This window comes from Anas platyrhynchos, chromosome 3, assembly GCF_047663525.1.
Source record: "Anas platyrhynchos isolate ZD024472 breed Pekin duck chromosome 3, IASCAAS_PekinDuck_T2T, whole genome shotgun sequence".
NCBI lineage: Eukaryota > Metazoa > Chordata > Aves > Anseriformes > Anatidae > Anas > Anas platyrhynchos.
This window is the reverse complement of record NC_092589.1, coordinates 8,172,451-8,198,295: the sequence shown is the minus strand read 5'-3', so window position 1 is coordinate 8,198,295 and position 25,845 is coordinate 8,172,451. Positions and strand designations below refer to the sequence as shown.

General features: G+C 38.6%; 1 protein-coding gene across 8 annotated transcripts in view; it reads right to left on the bottom strand.

Moving 5' to 3' along the window:
• Nucleotides 1-25,845, bottom strand: part of PLCB4 (phospholipase C beta 4) — a 231,450-nt gene that overhangs the window by 161,815 nt on the left and 43,790 nt on the right. For all 8 annotated transcript variants that reach the window (XM_072035240.1, XM_072035243.1, XM_072035238.1 and 5 more), the window contains one exon: nucleotides 20,388-20,447. Coding sequence is in view for 1 of the 8 variants with exons in the window: in XM_072035245.1 (XP_071891346.1) it covers nucleotides 20,388-20,447 (60 nt within the window). In the remaining 7 variants the exon portion in view is untranslated. The remainder of the gene's footprint in view (nucleotides 1-20,387; nucleotides 20,448-25,845) is intronic.

The following is a 25,845-nucleotide window of genomic DNA, read 5'->3' as shown; positions in this document are numbered from 1 at the left end:
CCACAACCAGTCTCATTCTCCTTGACACTGCCACTTGATTGCCTTTTTAGTCCGTCCCCCCCCAAACACACACGCACAAAATAACAACAGGTTTACAGAGAAGCTATTAAGGCACAGTTGTGGAAAATATTATAGTGTCACTGCGGTAAACAGCTTCCCCAGCTTTGTTCTGCAAGTTTGTCTCTGGGAATATCAGTGGCTGGATGTCTGTCTGCGAGTCCTCCTTCAGAGGCACGTTCTCTCTTTAGAGAGAATACTCTACCCTTTCAGTGTACTTTGACTCCTGTTCAGCCAAAGATACGGCACGCTTGCGCACACTGTTCTTTGAAAATACATCCGGCATAATAAAATTCTCAGAATTACATTTGAGTGAGTAGCATATCTGCAGCCCTAGCACATCGGATGGTTCCTTGTTGCAGTTTTGGAGCTGAAGGCTCCCCCCAGCCTGCTCACTATCCAAATATACAGCTTGCATGCTGGATCTATCAATGTACTGTTTCATGTTCTGTCGCTATCAACTGGTCATCTAGAGTTCCTAGGGATAATTGTGGTTTTCTACTTAAGCATTAAAAATTGTACTACATATTTAACAGGCAGACTTACACACACAAACTAAGCAGAAACAAACCTGTAGATTTAATTTTTAACAGTCAATGCAAGATTTGCTTAGTGTTTACTGAAGTTCATCTGGTAACTTGGTATGTAGGCTAAAGCTGGCCTAGAATATCTTGTATTAATAAAATTATTATAAAGCATTCACAGCCCCACTCAGCATTAGGCATGACATATCACAACTCTGATTCTACAGCAAATCAAAGGCAAACTGCATCTGTTTTCTCTCATCTTGCCCAAAAGGGTACTTTATTCTGTAGTTTTACTAAGTGTCCTAGAAGTGATATGTATATGTTAATGGAACAGTATATAAAGTCACCTCAAAGACAATTGCTTTAAAATTGTAAACCCCTACAGATGGGATGTAGGGTGACAAGTTAATTTAAAATTAGATTCCTGGATATAGTGCGCACCTGATAATTGAGAGAAGTGGGAGGAGGGAGAAGAAGGTTACTGCTCTATATTTGAAAAGGTGAATCCCTCCTTCATTAGGAGAGAAGATGAAGGAAATCCAGAACCATACTGCACAGCAGATGTAACTGCTACCAATTGCAAGGATTTCTGAACAGCTGCAGGGGTTGGGGATGGATGTATCCATGCTTGTGCTGTTTCACTACAGGTGAAATCCATCCAAGTTCAGGGAAGCTGTCGGGGTGTTGCGGTGAAAAGAAAGACTGCTGAATACAAGTCTCAAACAGCCCATCATATGCTCTTCTGCAGCCTCTCCCTCTCTCATCATGGGAGAGCAGCAGAAATCCAGAGGCACTATCACCCCCATCTCCACCACAGCTCAGACCTGCCCACAAGGCTCCCTGAGAACAGCCTCTGTGCTCTCCCATGGCACAGAGGCACCGCATCCAACCTGGTGCCCCTCCTTGGCATTGAGGCACACCAACCACCCTCTTGTGTGCCTTGTTGAATTTCACACCCACAGCCCATGCAGAAACCTCACCCTCTTCCTGATGTTTCACACCAGCAGTACCTACCAGCAAAGCTGAGGAGGAAAAGCCAGGGCATGTGTGTGTTACCATTCCCACTTCTGCCAGGCCAGAGGGGTTGGTGATGTAACACAACATTGTTACAGGTTATTTCTACCAACAGCAATTGTTATTTGTGAAATGCCAACACTGTGTGCGACAAAGTATGACACTAAAGCAGAGCAAGAAATTTAGCTTTGTCCGCTCCTCGTTCGAGTGCCATATGTGGCTGACAGAACAGAGACAATGCGCAGAGAACATGACCACTGTAGCTTCCTATTTTACTAATGGTTCTAATTGCTGACATTCAACATTCAATTATTCATTCACAGTTACATGTTCCTATTGTGCCATAAGCATTGTAGGGACTTTGAAGGTAAGAGTTGATAAGAGCTGCACTTAAAAGTATCTTGCTTTAATTACTTAGGAGAATACTTGCATATGAAATATCTAGAAACACACAAGGCAATATGAGCATTAGGAAATAAGACAAACCCTGTAGGTTTAAGAACCGTGCGTAAGTGTGCTTCTCTTCCTAGCTCTTGAGGCTCCAGCATTTTGCCTTGTAATTTAAAAGAGCCCCAAGTACAATTTCACAACTGTTGTTAGAATTGCAATTGCAGGTAAGCACATCTATATATTCACATACAACTACCAAAAAAGTAAATACATAAGCTGGACAGTACTCTAGAAATGTCTCTAGAAATCTCTAGAAATCTCTGCTGAACAAAGTAAAACAATAGGCTATAGCTTAATTCTTTTTACATAAAATATGTAAAAATAGTCATAACGATGGCAAAACCCTATACAAGAAGCTTACAAAACAACTAGCAGCCGTGAACCAACACAAGTGAAATCAAACCAAAATTCTATCTTTGTGCTTTCCTTTTTACACTTCTACAAAAGAGTCAACCTAAAATTACAAGGATGTAAAAATGCTCCACTTTGGAAAAATCTAAAAAAGAGCGGCATGCCATAAAAGATCTATTATTAGCTTTGTCACTGTTCTATTTGTCTTCAATATCTTTCATAATAAAACCTAGAAGAATGAAGGGCAATATAATTATTTCTAAATCTCTACATAAACAAAATGGGACTGTCCCCATTTGTAGTTTAATATAGAATTAAACACCAAATCAATATTAAATAATGACTGAAATTGTTTAGGGAGCTGGCTGCGTTTATGTTGACCTTACCTGCAACTTGATTGAGGATTTTCCATATACTGAATGCAAAATAGCTTACAGGACACAAAGCTGATTTTTATTATGTCAAAACAAACTCTTCTTTCTCCTCTAAGTTCATACAACTAACGCTATGGCAAGCCTCTAAGAGGCTTTTGTCTTCTTCTGCATTATGAGGGGGTACTTTAAGTGATGCCAAATTAATTTTTTTAAAATACAGATCTTGAAACTACTGAAATGCTCTGGAAAAAATGCTCTGGAAACAAGCACAGTCATTTACTCAAATTCCCTCCATGCTAACAATTGACTAGTTACAGTTCCTTCTGTTAGCAAAGCTCACAGTACATTTTTCTTGCATATTAGCCAAAGGTTGTTTGGAATAACTTTTAAACATTTTCTGTTTGCTAAGTACTTTTTAGCCCCACAGTGTCTGAGAAGCCCCTCTGAAAATAATAATGAAAAAATAATATGTGCCATCGGCAACACTTCCTATTCTGCACTGTGGCTATGGAAGAAAGAGGAAACTGAAGAAAGAAGAAACTGCTGACATGTTCTCCACCTGGTGTTTAAATGGTTTTACCCACGAGACAAAGTGGACTTCAGACTGCTCAGATTTAAAGGCTCTCAATTTTAAGTTTGATTTGTTAACTTCAGCACATGAAAATAAAAATCAAGAGTTAAGATACATGGTTTTCTTTTTTTAACATTGAGCTGGCACTGGCAAACAAACCCTGTTTCACTGATTCTTTTGTGGGTGTGGTACTTTAAATCTTCAGAAACAAAACCAGAATGAAGCATATGTGAAGCTTAGGACCCTTGAGGGAATTCTGTGGTTTGCTGTCCTGCAGTTGAGCTATGAGCAGTTACTGCTGTGGTCTAACACATCTACCCCATGAACTCCAACAAATGTTTACCTATGTGCCGCTCTACTGTGTTACTCAGCAATTCTACAACAGTGCTTGAATTCACCAACCCCCCGGGAGCTGTTTGCAATATTTCATTGCATTCTGCAGAATGCATGCTCATATACTTAAAAATACGCAGTGGGAAAGCACTGTACTGAGAAAGGGCTGAACAACCATTTACATAGCAGCAGTGAATTGCATATGGACAGTAAAAACAAGAGAGGAACCCATTTATTATGAAAAGCACATTACCTGTGAAGAGGTCAGGGACTAGTTCCATTAGCACTAGTCTAACAGTAACCTTGAACTAGCTTTTAATTACTTTCAATTTCTGCAGCCATTGCTCTTAAGACAGGCACAGCTGTTGAAATCCTGACATCCCAAACAAGAGCTCCCATTCGTGTCAAGATGATCAAAATTTTTGTCTGTTTCCTCAGTAGCAAAAAAAAAATAAATAAATTGCTGCTTTACTCTGAATATGGTTTCAGTAACAGTGGAATAGGGGAAAAAGCAATAGCCACGTTGTTTGCTTGGTCCAACAACACACACACCCCTTTGATTTGCTCAACTTTTGCATTAGCACTCATCAGAAAATAACAGAGAAGCAACTTTTGTCCTTCTGCACATGCATTGAAAGCAACAACAAAAAAAAAATCTCCACAAGCCTCAGCCTACCCAAATGGCCTCAAATAACTTCCTCCTTAATTTTTAGTGTTTTCTATGAAGTTAGACATTTATCAAGAAACTATATATAGGAACAACATCTAAAGATACACAGGAAATACTCCCTTATCTTGGAGCCTGGGATCATTTATTTTACAGCAAATAATATAAAATCAATGCCTGAAAAAGTACTGAAGAACTAAGATAATATTCTTAAATACGTTAGTTCTGTATCTGATTAAGCTAGCAAAAAAAAATAGGCAACAGGCACTGAGTGTCTTGGTATTGAACTACCATGCAACCTTTTCCTCTAGCAATGCAAATTTTCAGTGTATAGACTATGAGTAAAATACTAGTTTAACATTAGTTTAAATTTGAAGTTATTGGCCACAATTGCCCGTTTCATGGCAGATGCAAAGTTCTGTTAAACAAAAGCTGGGTATATTTTTCACCACAATTATCTATTAAATACCACATGCAGGAAAATAAAGGCAAAACCAGCTAAAACTGCACTAAAATCAGCACAACATCTTTAAAATAAATTTCTTCATATCTTCAAAGCTTCAAAGAAATGGAAATATTAATTTGGAATGTTATAATTCACAGTAACCCCTGATCCACTGTTCTTCTGCTTATGACTTTGTTCTACCATAACTTTTGTTTCCTATCAGCTTGCTGAACAATAAATAAAAGTTTCTGAAATCACTCAGTACAATTACAGTAAGCACACCAGCACTCCCCTATCTAAAAAACTGAGCAGTACAGATAATAAGAACAATCACTGTGATCAATACAGATCAATCTGGTGATCATCACACTAGAATACCCTTTAGCTGCTCAGTTTTTCTAGTTTTCTTTTAACCTTAATGGAATTGGGATGCAAAGAGGAAAGCTGAGAGCAAGAATTCCTCAAACAGTGTGACTCCTGCAGCCAGAAATACCAGAAATGCAGAAGCACATCGTGGTACCAGCAGAGATCCTGGTTTCACTGTGCTAACTGCTCTGCTGACAGACAGAGGGACGCTTTTCTTTGAAGAATTTTTAAGGAGTAGAAAAATGGCTGAGAAAGTTATATGAGCAATCCAGAATCAGTCACTGAACAAGCAACCTGTGCCTGCGTTGCAGATCAGTGGTGTCACCCCTGAACCTGCCTGTTGATAGATTTACAGGGGAACTATAGGATAATAGCAAAATCACATCACTACAAGAACAGGGAACACATGCAGATGAGATACCTAACACCAAAATAAAGTTGCAAAAACAACAGCCAAAACACTGATGCTATCAAAAGCTCTGCAAGCCATACAATCTGCCACAAAAGCTACAAGATTTGGTGAAAAGCCCCCATTATGCCAACAGTTTGGCCAACCAAATGAAATAAATTGAAGTGAAACATGAGAGAGCGAGAGAGATGTAAAAACAACAGAAAACTTTTAAAAATGTATTTGGGTTCTCTCTTAAAGCACATGAATGCAATGGTAAAGCTGATTCCACTGATTTCAGCAGGCTGTATCACTAACTCCTGAATAATACATCTTCTTTCTAGTTCACATCAGGGAAAAATTCATCTGATACAAGATGTTACAGTGCTTGTGAAGTGTCCTGGCTGGAACGTTGTCCAGGGATTAGAACAATTAAAGACTATTCAGGCTCCATCCCTTAAATCTAATTCTACTCCAGTAAAATAGTTGGATTTTTTTCCCTTTTAACTGTGAGAAGAATTTGGCCTTAAATTACAATTGTCTGATAGCTATATTTACAGAACTAGCAATACCCTGAAAATACAGAACCTCCAAGAGAAAAGAGAGCTCATAAAAAAAACCTTATGGGATTATCAATTAAGATATTCTAGCTTCCAAACTTAAAATAAATGGAAAATATGTCATATGAACCTCTGTAGATATTCAATCATTTTATTTTTATTATATTGAGACCCATAATTGCACCTGGAAGGAAGGAAAAACTGGATCATTTCGTCCCCATTGGTCTAAAAGCACAAGTACCATCAAGAGACATACCTGACTCACTAGCAGAGTGAGCAGCAATGAGACCAGTATTAACAAGCTTCACATGAAAAAAATAATTAGGACAGTCAGAAAAAAAAAAAAAAAAAAATCAGAGGATTTAATTGTTCACATAGCTATGAAATAGAATCCACACCATTTAGAAAGTTCAATGAAACAATACTGAAGTAACGAGTTCTGCCTTTTACCAATCACACATACTGCTGTATAACCCGCTATATATGCTAAATATACCTATTTTTGTACTTCAACTTTGTCTCCATTTTGTGCCTGATATTTAAAACACAGGAATTGTTTTAGACAGCACAACATGGTTTCTATGTAACACACAGAAAACAAACTTTTCTTGAATTATGTGCGCATGCATTTTACCAGATAAGTCCAACAAATCAGCCTTTATTTTCTCCTCACAATATTATGTGCTTTTTCATAGAAATAATCATCTAGGTATAAACAGAAATGACTCAACTGGAGTTAACAGTGTCCCCTAAGGAAACAAAGGTGTTTATGCACTGGAGAAAAGTAACCTGCCATTTAAGAGAATTGAAGTATAAATAGCAGAGACTAAGGGTCTCTGTGCTTACGTATATGACAACTGAGAATGAGGGAAAAAAAAAAAAAGAAGAAATGCCAACACAGAAAAATGTTTACAGGGGGACATAATCAAGATTCAAGTTTAAACCTACCAGGAGCTTGCTCCCATCTCTATTTACAAGCATGATCAATTAAACCACAAAGCAGTTAATACAGAAGTACTTACATGAGAAAGGCCTTGGTTTTCAGAAAACTGTTGCAAAGGAATGTTCATTAAACAGGCATTTTATGTATTGCTACACCTCTAGCGCCTGCATGAAGCAAAACAATACCTTTAATAAAGTAGAAGCCAGAAGCTTTCCTAATGCATCTCATAAAATCAGTGTGTGCAGAGCTCTATCAACTCTCCATTTCAATTTCCATATACATCAATATTTCTCATTTACCGCTCATCTAAAAAGAGGAATAAACCAGTTGCCTATCTGTTGAAATAAGGTTTGCGGAAAAAAACTTGACTGAAAGAAAGAACATTTTAAACCAGAAAATATATAATTAAAACACATTTCATTCTAAAATGAGTAAACCCAAGCTGTTTTATTGTGCTTTGTGGTGGTGTTTTTTTTTTTCCCCATCTTTGCAACATATTTTCTGTCAAGTATGTTGCAAAGCACACATACCTGACGAAGCCAGACATCCAAGTGGACCAGACACCATGCAGCAAACATTTTGTTTACCAGAAACATTTATAATTCAATTTGGAGACATTTGCAAATGTTAGCTTTCAGACTGCCCTCTTAATGTGTTCTTTAACAACTCAGTAGATGCACAGTAACTGCAGGTATATTAGTATAATCAGTCTCGGGAGTAAATTATGCCATCTAGCCTTTTAGTAATGTTTTAGTTGCAAAATTCCAAAAAGAAAAGGCTATGTCAAGTAAAACAGACCACCTGGTTCAAAGGAAACCGGTCTGGTGGACATGTTACATAAGTGAGAAAACGCAATATCAAATCATCTCTAATTATATTCTGAACATTTGTTCTGATGTTTTGAAAAGTTCTGGATAGTTTAGCTATTAAGTCTTTAAAGTGAACTGCAGAAGTACTTCCTCAGTGGAAATAAAGGAAACTTTACTTGAAAGATAAAGCAAGAAAAAAAAAAAAATCAGCTTGCTTCAGAAATCTTGTTTGTTTTTTGACATCTTTTAATAGTTTTAAAACATCGTTATTTGAAATGACTTCAACACATTTCCTTTAGCAAAGAATCCAAGTTTTAGACTATATTGTCAAATTCCCAATAAAACAGAGATACTTCTTCCAAAAGGTAATAATACATGGTATCTTTTGCAAACCTGAGCTCATTAAAAACATTGACACCACAGTGAAAAAAGTGGAACAAAATGCTTCTAAAATTAATTATTTTAGAAGAAAAAATCTCAAGATCCTCAAGTCACTAAGAGAAATCAGGTAAAAGCTTAAAAACAGGGGAGAAGAAATATTTTTTTTTTTAACCTTTCAGTAAAGTGTCATAATGTAATATTAAATTTTCTCTGAGTGGGAAAAATTAAGAGTACTACCAAGCTATTAAACCTTCCAGTGGATCATTTGTGGTATGAGTTATTAGCATAATTGGGGGCACGCTTTATTATGACCTCTGCAAAACTTTCATTTCCCAAATGTGATAGATACAAAGTGCTTTTGTAATACCAATAATGATTATTTCCTATGGGAAACTGCCAATTATAAGTTGGTGAAAAAGGCTATACTGGGTGTACATTGAGAAAGTGAACACACCTACCAACAGTCAGACTAATTAAAGCCATTCTTCAAATATTAATAAAGCTTTCCAATTCCATGAAATATAACCTGTACATTTCAGTTCAACCACATCCTTGTCAGGTCATTCATTCAACAATAATAAATATTTGACTACTGTTTAAATACAGCATTTATGCTGAACATTCACCTTTCCCTGGCAGTAAACCAAAACATGTGGGAAGCTGTTTTAACATTTAACCACTTGACTCAATTTCGTATTATTTATATCAAGTCACATCAAGCGCCAGCAAAAACACAGACACAGAGACAAGTCCCTTGTGTTCTGGAAACAAGTATTTGAAAAAAAAAAACAAAAAAAAACCATAGTGAAGATCATCTATAGGGATAAGCAATAAACTGCCAAAGAGTGTGTGTTTTATAACACTGACTCCAGTATATTCTGTTGAGGTCACAAGTACAAGAGGTAGCAGAGTCAATAGCATCATTTCCTGCTCTTCTGTCACCTGCTGTCTCGTACCCTTAGCTGCCAAGTTTCACATGCTAATGTGTACCACCAAGAAAAGAGGGGACAGAGGGCATAGCCAGACAAAATTCCTGAACATGCCAACTTGACAGCCAAAAGACAAGACAACCACCTTCCCATCCACCCATAGTGTCCAGCTCTACACGTGTACTTCAGGCATGCCAGAGTGGGAATTCTTTTCAGCAACTCCAGCCTGAGGCATCCTGATCGCAAAGCTGCTGTTGCATCCATGAAACCATACCGCACAGAAATGGCAAAGTCTTCCAGAAAATGCAGTTTTAGGATATATAGCGCACACAGTCTCTTTATAGATAAGCCCTGGCATTTCAAAGCTCTCCCTGGATCCCACTGGATGTACAGACTGAGTTGGTAGGCTGCAGAATCATACCAGAGAATAGATGAGAGCAAATGAAGCTCCATTAAGGGATACTCAGGACAAAACCACGTGCTCCCACATTACTGAATAGGCTTCAGCTTTTACTGATTAGCCATTCTAGACAGTGTTGCTTTAATTACCATTACCTCATATTTAAAAGGTATTTGCTGTAATGTCTTTGCTTTAGCCATCATAATTTTTAGAAGTTCCTAGCATCTGATTCCCATTTATGCTCCTGCCAATTTGCAATACCTTTGCAAGATGAAATGGACGTAAAAGCAAATGTAGAAATATCGTACTACACCTTTACCTCATCTCTGGAATAACAAAGAAAAGTAGAGTATTAGTGACAAATCTGATTTGAAACTTTATGTGACATTAGAAAACACCCTGTGCTGATACATAAATTGAGAAAAGAGGAAAGCTTTTACTTTTCTTAAAATATTCTCCTGGAAACTGCCTAAATTGTTTAAAAATTTTACAAGAGCAAACTCCCCAGTTCACCAATTGTTTATATGCACCACTTATAAAGAAAAAAATGTTCTGGAGAGTCTATGCAACAGCTAGCTTAATTAAGGCATGGAGCAAAAGGCACGTTAAACCAACAGAATAAAAGATCATTTAAAAAGCACTTAAGGAAGGTTGTTCTAGGTTCTTCAGGATATCTTGCACAATGCATATCTACATCCTTAAAAACAGATGTGTTTACACAAAAGCAGGTCATAAAGACTCTAATAGAAATAAGACAGCTAGATTTCAGGCATAGAGACCCAGGTGATTTGTAGATGGGGTTATATGTGCAAATGTTTTTCTATTTTTCCCCTACAAGTTATAACTATATTGTTCAGTCTGATAAAAGACACTTTGCTTAGTTCCAACATAGCCACAGGCAAATGCCATGCTGATGTTTGATATGACTCCTTCCTTCTCAGAGTTCGGACAGGCAGGACTGACTTTTGAAAGGAACCATGCGCACCAAACTCAAGCTTCATCAAAACTTCAGCAAACTCAAGTTCTGATCCACCTGGACCACAAGTTTTCCATCTTGTGTCTACCTTTCAGAGAGGAAGTTAAATGGCTGAGTGGACCACACATAAGAATCAATGTATGCAAGCCCACACTATTTGGTGAAAATTAAAAAGTCAATATAAAAAACTCATTTACTTTGTTTTCAAAGACAAAGATTCAGAAATAACTTGAACAAGCCATCAAAGTACCAACATGAGGCAGACATGCCTGACCATCTTGCTAGAAATGACCTCCTGAATTCAAAGAGTCAGCTTCTCAACATAAATGTAATTCAAACCAAGTACAATGGTATATATGTGTTTTAATAGCCAGGCTGCTTAGCTTTTCTCCTCCCAGAAAGTTTGTAAAGAATGAAACACACAGTAGCTTTCTAAAGGCTAAAATATAGCTAAGCTCAAGGTGAGATGTGATTCAAGAAGAAAGTAACAGAATTAATTTTTGTCAGACTGAACTTACAAACTGGAGCTGGAGATACACATTTGACCACCTAGACCTCATTAAACGCAGTAAGCAAAGCACTGCCTTTTTTGTATGAGAAGAGTGATCTGGTAACCAGGCCATTTATAAAAACACTCATTGCAAAACAAGTATAAATGGTTGAATTCCTCTAAATGAACAAAAGCCTGAGAAAAGGACATTCTAGAGTTTGAAAAGCAGTCTGTGTATCAGTACAGGAGTTACCTATAACCTCTACAGCAGCGCTGAAGATAGGCTCCCAACTGCTAATCCAGACTGCAAAATATCTCAATGATCTTGTTTACAATCCAGATTTTGTCTGCTACAGATCAAACTGCACAAGTGCAGTTATTAAATCTATTTACTAGATTTACTTATTGCTTTTCACTGTAATGTTTAATATGATGACTTATTAATTCTGAAGAGAAGAAAGCTAAAAATATAAACAAGTGAAAGGGGGGATGTGTGCCATTAAGCAATAAACAACATTCCATATTTCTGTCTTTCCCCTTTGTTTTACAAAAAATAACTAGACAGTAGTCTCATCACTCCACATACTGTAACTTTCAAACCTTGGCAGAGCAACTCTTGCACATTGTGTTTCAGATCCAATAACTCAATGCATGCTTCAGAGATCTGGCAGCAGGTTTTTTTGGGACTTATTTCCTACTTTTCTGGCTTATGCAACCTGTCGAGTTTAGAAAATTTACACTCAGTAGATTAAGATGATGTACACAGAGAAAGAGGAAATCACAATAACCACAATAATTATAAGTGAAATTTTGAATGCAAATTTGATTGGCCACAGATATTTCCATTGCCTGCAAGGAATCATTCTGACGAAGAACAGCACACACGACCCTCTCAGATTCCAGCTTTCACAGGTACTACAACCAAAAACATTTTGTTAAGGTAAACTGCTGCCAACAGGGCAGACTCTGTAGCTATCACACATGCAAACTCCCTGTTCTCTAATGCGATACATGTTTTAAGAGCAACAGAATTACAACAGGTAAGGTATGAAAACTAGAACAAAAGCAGGTTCTGGCAAAGCCACAGGGTGATGGGGAGTTTTGCCTTTGATTAGAATCTGTTTACTTAAACACTCAGCCAAGCATCTCTCCTCTAAACCAGACCGCAAATGTAATTACGGAAAATTTCACAGGGATGTTTTCTCTAGTTTCGTAGTTTAAAGAAGTTGAAGACACAGGGAGGGGAAAAAAAAAAAAGTCCTTTCCAAATGCAATGCATTTTCTGGCAGTAGTTGAGTAGTTTTCTTTTTGGCATCACCAGACTACAGTAAGACCTAAAGCTGAATGCACCATTTACGTTGTATAAGAATACACATCAGTTTAAAAGAAAAATATATACTGGGCAAATAATCTTGGTGTATCTCTAGTAGGGCTTGGCAGGTAGTTTCAACAGGAAAATGGAATCAGAAATGAATAAAACATTTTATCCAAATTCATCTGTGCACATGACCTCTTGCTTCCTCCCCCACAACATATTTCCTATATCTGACAGTTTTATTATTACATTTCCTGCTTTTTCTACCACACTCCATTTATTTCGCAGTTTTCCCCCTACCTTCCAAACTGTTCTGCCTATTCTGTAGCCCTCCATTTCCTTCTCATACACTTGGCCCCAGCTGAGTTCAGTGGCAAAAATCCCACCAACCTGACTGCAAAGCGATTCCTTGGGAACATCACCCACCATCTCTGTCCTCTGCCACCACCGCCCTTCAGCTTTCACACTGAGTCATGCCATCCAATTTTAGGTTGAGAAACTGGAAAGGGAATAGTTTCCTCCACTCTTTTCTACTCTATCCCCTCCAGTGCCAGGGGCATACTTCCACCAGTTCGATTGAACAGACTCCAGGAGGCAATTCAAGTCACTATCAAGGAAAAAAGCAACCCAGGAAAAAAGAGAAAAAAAAAAAAAAAGGAAAACACCAAAAGTCAGCACTTAGTGTCTTAGTGAGCTGAGGCTGCACAGACCTTAACTGTTTGCAAAAATTCCCCTTTCTTCAGATTTCATTGAGGCCTAACAACACGAGCTGTCATTTTGTTTTACTTTCAGACCGTTTTCTCACCCACTGCAGTTTATCTCACATTGCCCACCTTTTCATATAAGACCAGGTCTTTCCATATTTTAACGAAACAGTGCCCTAGTGTTGGGCACTAATGAAATATAAATTTTGAATAAAATAGCAGCATAGCTTAGTTCCTTGTATAACATTCCACTACCTGTGTGCTTTTCCCCTTTTCTGGGGAGTGCACGAGAAAAAAATAAGGGAAAAGCTTTACTAGGCAGCCAAAGGAAGAAATATCCAAACAAAAGAAAGCAAACATTCCCAGCCCAAAACAAGCGCTAATTCAGTTTACTTGTCACACACCCTTGTATACATACACCACTTCCAACAAAGTCATGTATGCAGGAACACTTCAGGGGAAGCAGCTTTTATTTCCTAAGTGTCCGATCTTTCCCAGTAAATTATGGGTACAGAGACAGACTGGATCAGACCCAAGGCCTGTCTACTGCAGTACTGTCTTGGATGCCAGCACCAGATGCTTTAGATGAACGCATGAGAATCTCGCAGTAGGCAGTTATTGGATAATCTGCCCCCCCACATAAGACTCATGCTGATCACTGCTAGTCTGAGGTTGTCTTATGCAATGAGAAATAAGTTAATTATCCCTTCCAAATTTTTATTATTATAAATAATGATTATATGGCTATCAAAAAGAACAAAATATTCATCAGCCAAGAATTATTTCCTTCTTTTATTTTTTTTCCTGCATTAGAATGCCTGAAGATTCAGCCACGGTTTAAGACAGACCAACCATGGAAATGATGGAATTGATGAAAGCACTCGTCTTAAAAATTTACAATTTTGAGGCAGTTCTCTGGTAAACTTCAAGTCCTCTCCAGAAATCCACCAGTCCCTCATTCTTTCCCTACTAACCTCCACTCTGCCACCACAAATGAAAACAGACTTATTTCAGGATTTTATTTAGCAAATCTACTTTTTGGCCAGATTGGTTCCATGATTCACTAGTTACTTACACAGGCCTTTGATGTAAATGAGCATCCTGGGATGGAAATCAGAGACTGGGAGTGAGACTGGGGACTGCTTTCTTTAGCAGCAATGTACATGAACCTACAGGGAACCTGACAGCCACAGCCATGACTACCACCATAAGTTATCTATATACTTTTGTTATCACTTGCTTTTTAGTCCCCAGAGCTCTCTCCCTTCTCTCTGAGCCACCAGCCTCCCTCAGTCTGAGACTCTCGCTAGTCCCTACTTCCTGCTCCATCCACGCTCACCTTTCCCAAAGAGGTCTACCTGCCACTAGATTTTGCTGTAATTATCTGAACAGTCTTTCACAGTAAAGTGTGAAGAATACGTGATTTCCAAACAGCAGGGAATGTTTAGAAAACAATGCTTCATCTGGATGCAGTAAGCTTCTTTTATTTTTTCTTTTTTCCCTTCTGTTTTACATCGTTGACTCCAAGTTTTGATGACAAGATATTTTAAGCATTTCTGACTTAGAAGTGTGCTAAAAATAAGAGAATTTTTTTTAAGGAAAACATTGTCTAACTTAAGGGAAACTTGGTATATACACCACCTAAGTAAGCTATGCGTGTTGCTTACAAACAGCAGATAACTTTTCAGACCTAAAAACTCAATTTCTGGAAGCCAGAAATAACATGCATAAACAATCTGACAGGCTGTAGGATTCAATGGATCTGATTAAAAGAACAGAATTACAAGTCATGGGCAAAACAGATGCTACAGAGCAAAATTCATCTCAAGTGGAAAATAACTATGCAAAATATCTTAATTGCTGTGCTTGTCAGGGACAATAAAAAGATATTCAGTGGAGATAGAGTCTAAAGCTAAGGTTAAAAACCTCTGTATTTTGAGAATAGCAGACAGAGCAAATTGCACTGGCCTCTTACAAGAACAGAACTTCTCTTCTTTGTCCTTCCCTATAAAGTGTCACTTCCATTTTGGGAGTGGTTACCATGCCCTATATAATGATCAGAAGGCAAATACTTCAGGACAAAAATTCATCCTCAATTATGTGAGTGCATATATAGTTATGCTGTGCGGGTGGTAAATCATACGCTGGCATAAGGAAAACAAATGCAGAGTATTACTGGGTTCATAGCAAAAAAGATTACATATAAGTTCATCAGGTTTTGGACTTTTCAAGTAAAGAAGTAAACAGTGCAACACTGGAAGTTACACTATGTAATTCATACAAGTACGTGGGTGTGAGCAGCACCACATTAACAGTGTTTGCATTTGCACTTGCAGTACTTTCACAGCTACAGGACGATGCCTGTGGGTATGTGTCAGTATTTTGGAGGCTCCAGAGAGTGAACTAGTCACCTAAGTCTACCAAGTACTCCAACTGTTAAAGTAAAAACAGTTGCAGATTCAGCTATAAAGATCAGAGTACAGCTACTCTGTTAAGCTTCAGTACTCTTAAGAACCTAGGTTTTTAAAAGAGCCAGTAAATTGCTACTATTTTGTAATCACAACAGGGTGGAAAAACTTGAGCAACTGGATTACTGAGTGATCTGTTAATGATCTTGAATACAAGACAAAGTTGCATAATTTCTCTCCTACTCTTGCAACCTTCGTGTTCAGCTTCTTCATCCTTTCTCCCACCCTGCCAGGACGGATCCGAGCACACAGGCCCCCTGATGAACTGGTTCCAATCTGTCATATGCAGCAGGATGGACAAACATTATTTACATGTCCTGGAGGGTCACAGTTATGAACATCACTGTTCAAATCTGTTTCATTACCAACACCACAAGAACTGCTACCCTGAAGGAGTCTGCTGGTACCCTTAATTTTGTAATTACCTTGAGGGTAGTATTAAAATTTTAAAAAGTACTTTTTGTTTGAATAGTAAATACAAACTGCACAAATGTGTGTGTGGCTAATATGTTAGCTCCTAATATGCCCGCCTTCGTGATTCTAGCCAATGGTCCATCAGGTGTTCAAACTCTGTCTTGAGGATCCAGCTATACAATAACATCTTTAAACCACATTAATGGGCAATGTTTATGGACAATGTTTTAGTAGTGAGAACCCTTACTTTCTTTTATAGTTAGACTTATCTTTGGTAATGGCTCTAATTTGTCCCTCACCCTTCCTCCACTTCCACTCAGTCAGCAGGGTATTCCAACTGCTTCATAGCTGAGTGGGAAGATACCAGTTTCAGAAAAATATTAGTGTGTCTTGAGCATAGTCAGATTCAAGTACTGTCTGCCTACAGGGTAAACAGTCAGCTAGTGACTGTTCCAGTGGGCTGCTACCTTCTAAACAGAACATTGGCAGAATGCTAATTTCCGCAAGTCCAGGCTATCAGGGAGTGAGGCCTTTCCTTGTGAATTCCATGGAAATATACAGGTAGGTTGGTTTTTTAATCACACCATACACAATCACATAATTAGGATTAACAGAGGCAGGATTAACATAACTGGCTCTTACTGAAGACAACATACAGAGATCATTAAGAATCACTTTGGAGTGAATGTTCTTAACTTGACATCTGAGAGAGCGTTACAATAGTACCCACATGAGAGCACTGGCAATTTCATCAAAAATACCAAGACCCAATAATCTGGCTGTGCCCTTCACTCCAGAAGGAAACTCTACACTTCCAATCTGTAAAAATGCCATAGGGATCTTATTCCACCTCCATAAAAATCAACTAAAATGCGGTAATGAATAAAAATCATGTAATGATCAGAACATTGTTTTAATTACCACTCTGGTCAGAAATGCCCACTGAACATTATGCCTGGCTTCAACACTACAGACTTTGATCAGGAGTTTAGTACTCCTCCTTTCAAGGGTGTCAAAGACTACAATCAATAAAGCAATTTTTATTTGGGTAATAGCCCAGTCTCTCTGCGAATAGGAAAGTGGCAAAAGTTCCCATAGCTGCTGACAGCATTAAAAGAGGTGATTATTATACATAGAGATGTGTTATGATTCAGGCAACATCTCTTATTTGCACCTCCCTGTCCTCCCAGCACTCTGTAAGCAGAATGAACCTGTAAGGACCCACTGGCTGACCTCAGCTCCTGAAGGGATACTGTTCAAAATCACACATTGTAATAAAAGACAATACTGCACAACAGTCTCACTTATCTTTAATAATCTGATCTGTTAGCGTGCTTGCTATCCAAAAAAATTCTCCCAGGCATCCTCAAGGTAACTAGTATTAACTGCAGTACACTGCTAGCAGACCTTGTAACTGACTGTATAAATCACAACTGCCCAGGGCTATTTTTTTTTGTTTTTGTTTTCTTGTTACTGAGCCAAATTTTCTTCATATTTACTTGATGTAAGTTAAGAAGTTGTGGAATTAACTTTTCCTTTGTTCCAAAAGGTTTTATTAACTTTAAAGATGTGCAAAGAAACTGGCTGCTCTTGGCTTGCACTGGCGCACGCTTCGTTGGGTTAGAAACTGGCTGGATGGCCGGGCCCAAAGAGTCGTGGTAAATGGAGTCAAGTCCAGTTGGAGGCCAGTCACTAGTGGCGTTCCCCAGGGCTCGGTGCTGGGGCCGGTCCTCTTTAATATCTTCATCAATGATCTGGACGAGGGCATTGAGTGCACCCTCAGTAAGTTTGCAGATGACACCAAGCTAGGTGCGTGTGTCGATCTGCTCGAGGGTAGGAAAGCTCTGCAGGAGGATCTGGATAGGCTGCACCGATGGGCTGAGGTCAACTGTATGAAGTTTAACAAGGCCAAGTGCCGGGTCCTGCACCTGGGGCGCAATAACCCCAAGCAGAGCTACAGGCTGGGAGAGGAGTGGTTGGAGAGCTGCCAGGCAGAGAAGGACCTGGGAGTGATGGTGGACAGTCAGCTGAGTATGAGCCAGCAGTGTGCTTAGGTGGCCAAGAAGGCCAACGGCATCCTGGCTTGGATCAGAAACAGTGTGACCAGCAGGGCTAGGGAGGTGATTGTCCCCCTGTACTCGGCTCTCGTGAGGCCGCATCTCGAATACTGTGTTTTGGGCCCCTCGCTACAAGAAGGACATCGAGGTGCTTGAGCGGGTCCAGAGAAGGGCAACGAAGCTGGTGAGGGGCCTGGAGAGCAAGTCCTATGAGGAGCGGCTGAGGGAGCTGGGCTTGTTCAGCCTGGAGAAGAGGAGGCTCAGGGGCGACCTTATCGCTCTCTACAGGTACCTTAAAGGAGGCTGTAGCGAGGTGGGGGTTGGCCTGTTCTCCCACGTGCCTGGTGACAGGACGAGGGGGAATGGGCTTAAGTTGCGCCAGGGGAGTTTTAGGTTAGATGTTAGGAAGAACTTCTTTACTGAAAGGGTTGTTAGACACTGGAACAGGCTGCCCAGGGAGGTGGTGGAGTCACCATCCCTGGAGGTCTTTAAAAGACGTTTAGATGTAGAGCTTAGGGATATGGTTTAGTGGGGACTGTTAGTGTTAGGTTAGAGGTTGGACTCGATGATGTTGAGGTCTCTTCCAACCTAGAAATTCTGTGATTCTGTGATTCAAAGCCTACAGCATATCCCCATGTAAACTATGTTTAAATGGCTAAAATTGCATCCAAGTAGAAAGTGAAAAGGAACAATCATAACTTTCTTCACACCTAACTCCACCATTATTGACTCCTACCACCGCTACATAGAGTTTTATTTTGAAGGCATGCAAGTTGCTCAAATGCAGAAGCTAAGGTACACTCAAGGGACACTGATTCATCCCCTCCTTCTTTACCAATTCTAACAAATGAGCCAGTTACCCCAGCAGTTCTATCACTAGTATGATTTCCATTCTGAATCTCTAGTAAGTTCTGCTACTTACAGCTGGGTAAGAATTTAGTTAGCACTACCCATATTTTCAGACTGTTGCTCTAAGAAAACATTTACAGTAGTTTCTACTTTCGAAGAAAGCTATTTCTGGCCAATGTAGGTTTTATTTATTTATTTATTATTATTTTAGCAAACAGAATTTTTGCCCATAAGAGAAATATTTCAATCATTTACAAATAAACAGACCAATTGTGATAAAACACTGTGTCACTGTGCAACAAATTTCCCGAATTCTTGTGGTGTACATTGTGGGAGAAAAACAACAACTTAAAAAAAAAATCTTGGGATGTTTTAGTGACTAATACCAAGGCTATATGTACATAAAACACTGCCTACTGCCATTGTGTTATTACTTCTAAAATTCTAGAAGACTAGGGCACCCATACACCCTTTGGTATCAATTACTTTTCTGCACTGAAATTTTCCTGAGACATCCCTCTACGGCAAATCTGTCTGGAATTGGAATCCTCATCTCAGATTCCAGATGATCCTGAAATTCCTGATGTGAATTTAGATACAAGCAACAACAAAAAGTAAATACATTATCCCATAATGGTCATTTACAACAATTTCAGTTGTAGGAAGAGTGAATGTTCTAAACTGTACGTGCATGGGTAGAACTCTGCTCCTATATACTGAGGTGATAGGCAAAGAACTCATTTAAACTAAACTGAATGGATTGGCCAACAGGGCAAGGCTGAGGTCTCACCCACAACTGGTGAGAAACTAGCATTTGCTTCAACAGCCCTTTTGGCCTGCTTAAGATCTAGATACTGAACCAAGTGGAATTTTGTGTTGATTTGGTGCTTTCAGAGGAGAGCAGCTTTCAGTCATCAGCAACCAAAAGGGTAAGAATCCTTGATGCCAAATGGCATATATAAAACTACAGTCAGACTAGAAGTACTTCAAGTGTGAAATCAAGGTGGTGTGCAAGTAACCTGAGTGCTTTTTGTGTGGATGTTATGTTTTCTGCAAATCTGAGGTAAGAAGAAAAAGCTGGAAATACTTTGAAACTAGAGCACTCTCATTGCCTTTGCAGCTGTTTTATGAATGGATCCACATAAGCTCGGGAGTTAGGTTGGGCCTTAGCAGGAAAGAGAGGTTAGTTCATTCCTTAACCCCTTCTCCACAGAATGTTAGGCCACTACAAAAAGATGAGGTCAACAAGTACCTATAAAGCCCTCAAGTTGCCAGTGGTACCAAGCCATCCTTACACATCTTTCTTAGTGTCAATGTACCTGGTTTTCAGAAGAGCTCAGCATACTCTGAAGTTGCAGACTTGTGACCTAAATTCCTGATGAAGTCTCTCCCCTCGTGAACCTAAACTATTGTTCTTTCAGAACACATTCCTCATTCTACTAAGACTTCCAGCACAGCATTGAAACACTAAGCAATATTTTAAAACTTGAAGGAAATTATCTAGTAAAAAAAAAGACCAGATTAAAAGGTTAATAGAAAAAACACTTACTTTTTGAAAATCAGAAATTACTCCGTAGAAATTCCCATTGTAGAAGATGACGTCCTTCCCCTAAAAAACAAACAAACAAACAAAAAAAAAATCAAACAATTGTACAAACGAATATCCAGTTAATAAAACTCAGTGAGCTATGTCAAGGCATTTTTAACCCCCAGAAATAATTTCTCATAATGGATCAGAATACATCCATTATTGGACACGAGGATAACATCCACACAACAAGCAAAGCAGAATTATTACAGAAAGAGGAATGATGGGGACAGAAGTGTTCAGAACTGAAGTTAAATCCAAATTTAGTTTAGAAACTTATGCATTAGAAGAGGCTTTGAAAGGAAAAAAAAAAACAACAAACAAGTGTTCAGTTTTCAAAATAATGCAAAATAAACTTAAATAGGTCCTTCAAATGAATGTCCATCAAGAATGCCTATGCTTTAGGACTGAAGTTCTATTTTTTGCTCTGTCATTAAGCTTCATGTTTTCTTCTTCCCTTGAAGGTAAAATAAATTGAAACGTAGAATCGAGTGCATCCACTATGCACACACTCAGGATTAAATCTGACCTGGTACCTTTAAGATTTTTAAGAAGTGTAGGAGAAAAAAATATATGCGCATGTGTGTACACATATGCATGTGTATATACACACAGATACCCCAGCAAGATTATAGAAACAGAGGTTCTGGGAACCCAAACTCTCAGCCAAAGATATGCCAGAGCATGCTGAAGGTCTAGCATTTTGCCCTGAAAACTCACGGTGCATAAAATGCCCTAAGTATCATACCAGAGTCACAAGAACCACAGCGGTCACAATTACAGCAATGAGAGCAGTTAAAGAAAATCATTTCCTGTTTTAGTGAAATCTCCAGCAGTTGCCTAAAAATTCTACTAAAACAGAACTTTTTCCAGAACATAAATAGCTACTCAGGGGATGATGGCTAGGTATTTCATTCTTATTAAATATTGACAGTGGGCTCTTCTAATAAAAGAGCACACAGTGCTTTTGCTTTTTTATGCCCCAAACTCTTATTTTGCTAGTGCACTTCCAGAATGGCCTGAATAGCATCTAATTACATGAGAAGGTATCACTGCATCTCCACCACCTAATAACTACACACAAAAGTGTCCTTATACTTATTTCTAGGGTCAACCGAAATCAGTTTAGTGCTAAAATAAACTCACAGCTCAAAACATGTTATTGTTGGAAAAAAAAACAACGTTACAAAAATATTTTAAGGCATGTAAACTGTATTAGTAGTCTGCAATGCCAGATACATATTCAGTATTTGTTTTCTTGCAGATTGTGGTCAAATTTTAACACAATTACATCAGCATAAAATATAGCACAACTCCACCGAAATCAGTAGCATCATGCCACACCTAATGCACATAACAGAAGCAGAATCTGTTTCTCAACTGTTTTCAATCATTTACAGCTTTCAGGGTAAAACTGCCACTGGGCTCTGAAATTTCTCATGTTCCACATATACAGATGAACACAGTCTCAAAATTAAAAGAGAAGATGATTTCTTTCATTAATTACATAAATATCAAAATCTTTGTCTTCTAACCGGTTTTTTCTTCAAGATCTTGTTTGTGTTCAAAATCTCCAGAGGCCTTTTAGTAAGACGGTAAGTTCTTTGACGGAAACACTTAGAGCCAGAGTCAGGTCTCAGTTACACAGGCAGAAATGCAGAGCAACCCTTAATTCACAGTAACTCAAATACTGACAGGGAAACAGCCTGCAGCTGCAGCCTCAGGTTTATCCTTTGTTCCACAGCTGGTTGTAAAGGCCAAAAAGACATACCTAATAATTCCTAATATTTTCATTCCTTTCCTGTCCCAAGAAAAATAAATGAAGGAACCAAAGAAGAGGTAAATAAGCTGGTCTTAAATACCTTGATACCTTTTTTTTTTTTTCACCCTCCAGAGAATCATTGATTCCATGTTCCTAAATTCCTGAACACTTAACCAGACAGGTATCACAGATTTCAATTGCAACTAAAAACCTAAACAGTTGTTGAGGCATCAAATGCTGAAGCGTTCATTAATCATCACTGGCTACACAATAGATAATACTAATCCTTCTTCTACTTGACACATTACAGGTAGAGATTTTCATCCTGGGGTTTACAGACCCCTGAAGACTCAGACTGCTGCTGAAGATCCATGATGATTAGAAAAGCAAGACAGACAGCATACTTTCCGTTCTGAAACCCAGCATCCCTGAATATACTTAAATGTCCCAAACTTAGCAATTTAATTATTCTGTCCAGCACAAATTATAATCTAGTAGTAAACAGAATACCTCTCACTAACTAGCCACCTAATTCTTTGCATTTAATAGTGCTATCTAAACTCTGGTGTCTCACTTTCTTTCTTAATTAAGAGCATCCTTATGCATTATGTGCTTGCCAGTCGATCCAGGCCTTACAAGCAAGGTAAACTTCTTTTTATAACTTTGGTCCTTTCACAACAGGAAAGGAAACTGGACATTCAGTTGTCACTGGGAACATGCATATGCATTTCTGCATGAGCCAGAGTATTGCCAAGACTAGAAAAACCTCATAATGTTACAGAAGAACAGTTTCTCTTCCTGGTGGAAAAAAAAAAAAAAAAAAAAAAAAAAAAAAGCAAGCAACTCCAGCAGCATTTATTCATTGCTGAACTCAAGAAATGGATCAGTATTAAAAATAAGCTTTCAGCTTGAATCAAGGGCAGCTCCTATTCTGTACTGCAGAGATTTGCTACTCTCACCAGCCCACTTGTATATGAAGTATGAGCTGAAAGGGAATCATTGAAAGTGAACTGATCTGTTTTTGAAAAAAAAAAATTAAGAAAACATGGCCATTAAACTTAATGGTATTGTACGATACAGTTGAGAGAGACTGTGCAAGTAAGCTGTGTCTTGCTCGGCTGCACATGTCCAGTGATATCAACTCTTCCTGGTATGGTAGTACCCAATTATAAATTAGCCCTAAAATCTACTAGGTACACTGCAGTATTCACCAGAAAGTTCTGGCCCCATCAGAATGCCAAGCAACACAAAAATGGTCTTCAAAATCCCTCTGAAAAGCAATTATGTTAGAGCTGAGCCATTGGGACCATACATCTTCACTTCCATATAATGGATAGCAAATGGAGTTTTTATTTCTCCTACAGAAATGTCACTAACACCAAGAGACAAAGCTTTTACCTAGCTCGGAGCTACTGTTCAGAAAGGCAAGATTTGTTTCTTGACTAGTCATCCGAACCATGCTATCACCTTAACCAGGCAGCAGAGCTTTAACAAGTTGTCTGTCTCTCCCCACTGTATGACTTCAGGTTTTTCTTTATAGATTACCAGGGGATTAGGTCTTCAAAATCCCCAGCTAAATCATGATGATCCATCACCGCAACGGACAGCTTTCATTGAGACCCTGGGTTTGTCAATGGATCCCAAAGCTTTACTTTTTGAACGAGAAAACTTAAAAAAACAAAAACAAAAACAACAACAACAACAAAAAAAAAACAAACACTTTGATCTCTGAAAAGATCAAAGAATGACCTGACAGGAACACATTCCTAGAAGTCTCCAGTGGTTTCCCACCTAAGAACACTTGGCAGAGGATGAAGAGCACTCACTTGAGTTGCCCACTGGGAGAATAAAACCTTAGAACTCAAATACGGACTTTCTGCCTGATTCTAATTAAAAGTGGAGTAATATTACCTGATTTAGAAAAGACCATTAAAATCTTAATTTAACCACAACGATTTTGGTCTTACTCTAAAACAGTCATTACCTACCAAACTTTCACTCATTTTGTGCCAAAAAGGACAATCAGCCATGGTGTTGTGTTAGTTGTTTTAAGACATATATTTCTTTTAAATTCCACAGACCTAAATCCCCTGTGCAATAACATGGCAATTTCTAAAACAGTTTTTTCTTCCTTTGCAATTTTTTTCAAGATCTGCAAGTAATAACAACAACAACAAGCTGCAAATCACACTTGCTTTAATGCTAACTCCTTGATAAGACAATGCCAGCTGGTACACACTTGTGGGCAGGAAACCCCCCACACCAAAGGAACCAAAGGATGTCAGCCCCCTGCCTCCAACAGCACGGCAGCGAGGCTGTGTGCTGCCAGGTCCTGCCTTCAATGGTGCAAACTGTTCTAGCTAGGGCTAATGCTGTCAAGTTGTTCATCCTCGCCCGAAGCCTCGGAGAAACCTCAGCTCCTTCCTGGAGTGGAGCCGTGCCAGGGACATCAGGCTGTTGCTGGTGACACACACTACACACAATTCAGTAGCTTCCTGCTCAAAGCATTACATAAGTGGAGCCTCTGGCATGTCTTTCTGGAACATTTCACGTACTAATCCACAAGATCAGTAGCCTTTTCAGTCACCAGATAACTGCATCTTTTCTTCACCGATACTGACCCGGATGGTACTGACTGTAGGCCTAAGGCTGTCTATTCCCAAGGAAATACACAGACAGTTATGACCTACAGACACAGAGAAAAGCAGCAGCTAAACAAATATGTCAGTAACTTCAGAGCCAGTGAACAAATATATTTAATCCATTTCTGCTAAAAGAATACCACACTCAAAAATCACATCTGGATTAATTAAGAACAGTTACATTTAGCTTCACAGAATTAAGCCAGAAATTTATTAAACAAAGGAAACACACAACCTGCTGCTGGTGCCACGCTCTCACAAGTCAAGAAAGTTCTCAACTCAGGACCTGCATGCATACAGCTATGTTGAAAGCTTAGTTCTTCAACTACTTCTTGGTGTTTGCTGAGCAGAGTTCAGTATCTTGAATTCCTAAAATAAGCAAACTATTTTCCAGAGAGATGCCAAAAAAAAATTGGGAGGCCAGAAATTATTCTTTATGAAAAGTATATTGATGGATAATAGTTAAGTACACTCTCAATAATTATTTATGTAAATAAATCTCTCTGGCTTGTTCATACAGTGAATGAGTTATATTTATCTGATAAAACTACATCACTTGAGCCAGGCAATAAACAGTAGTGTGTTTATGCAAAATACAAAATAGATACCGCAAACTCTTATCAGTATGCAAACGTAACAGGCCTACAAAACAATCTGTAACTTGAGTGCTGACATTTCAGGGTATCTTAAAGTTCCTGCAGGTACTTTTGCTTATGTCTTAAGAGAATATTTTGTTTTTCCTCAGAAAAACAAACACTATCTTCAGTCATATACAGTAATTCTCTGGAACCAAAATTATCCTGCTGCAGTTTTGAGAGGTTTTTAATCTATGAAATCACTGCAGATGAAAGCAGTAACAATCCAAGACCTCACTTAAGGCATTGCAAAGAATCCAGCTCAATTATGTGTAAATGCTTTTATTCTCCTTCGGCCAATGAAATCATTTTCACAAAAAAAAAAAAAAAAAAAAAAACACTCTGACTAAGAGCAAGTAAGACCTCTCACCATACCCAAA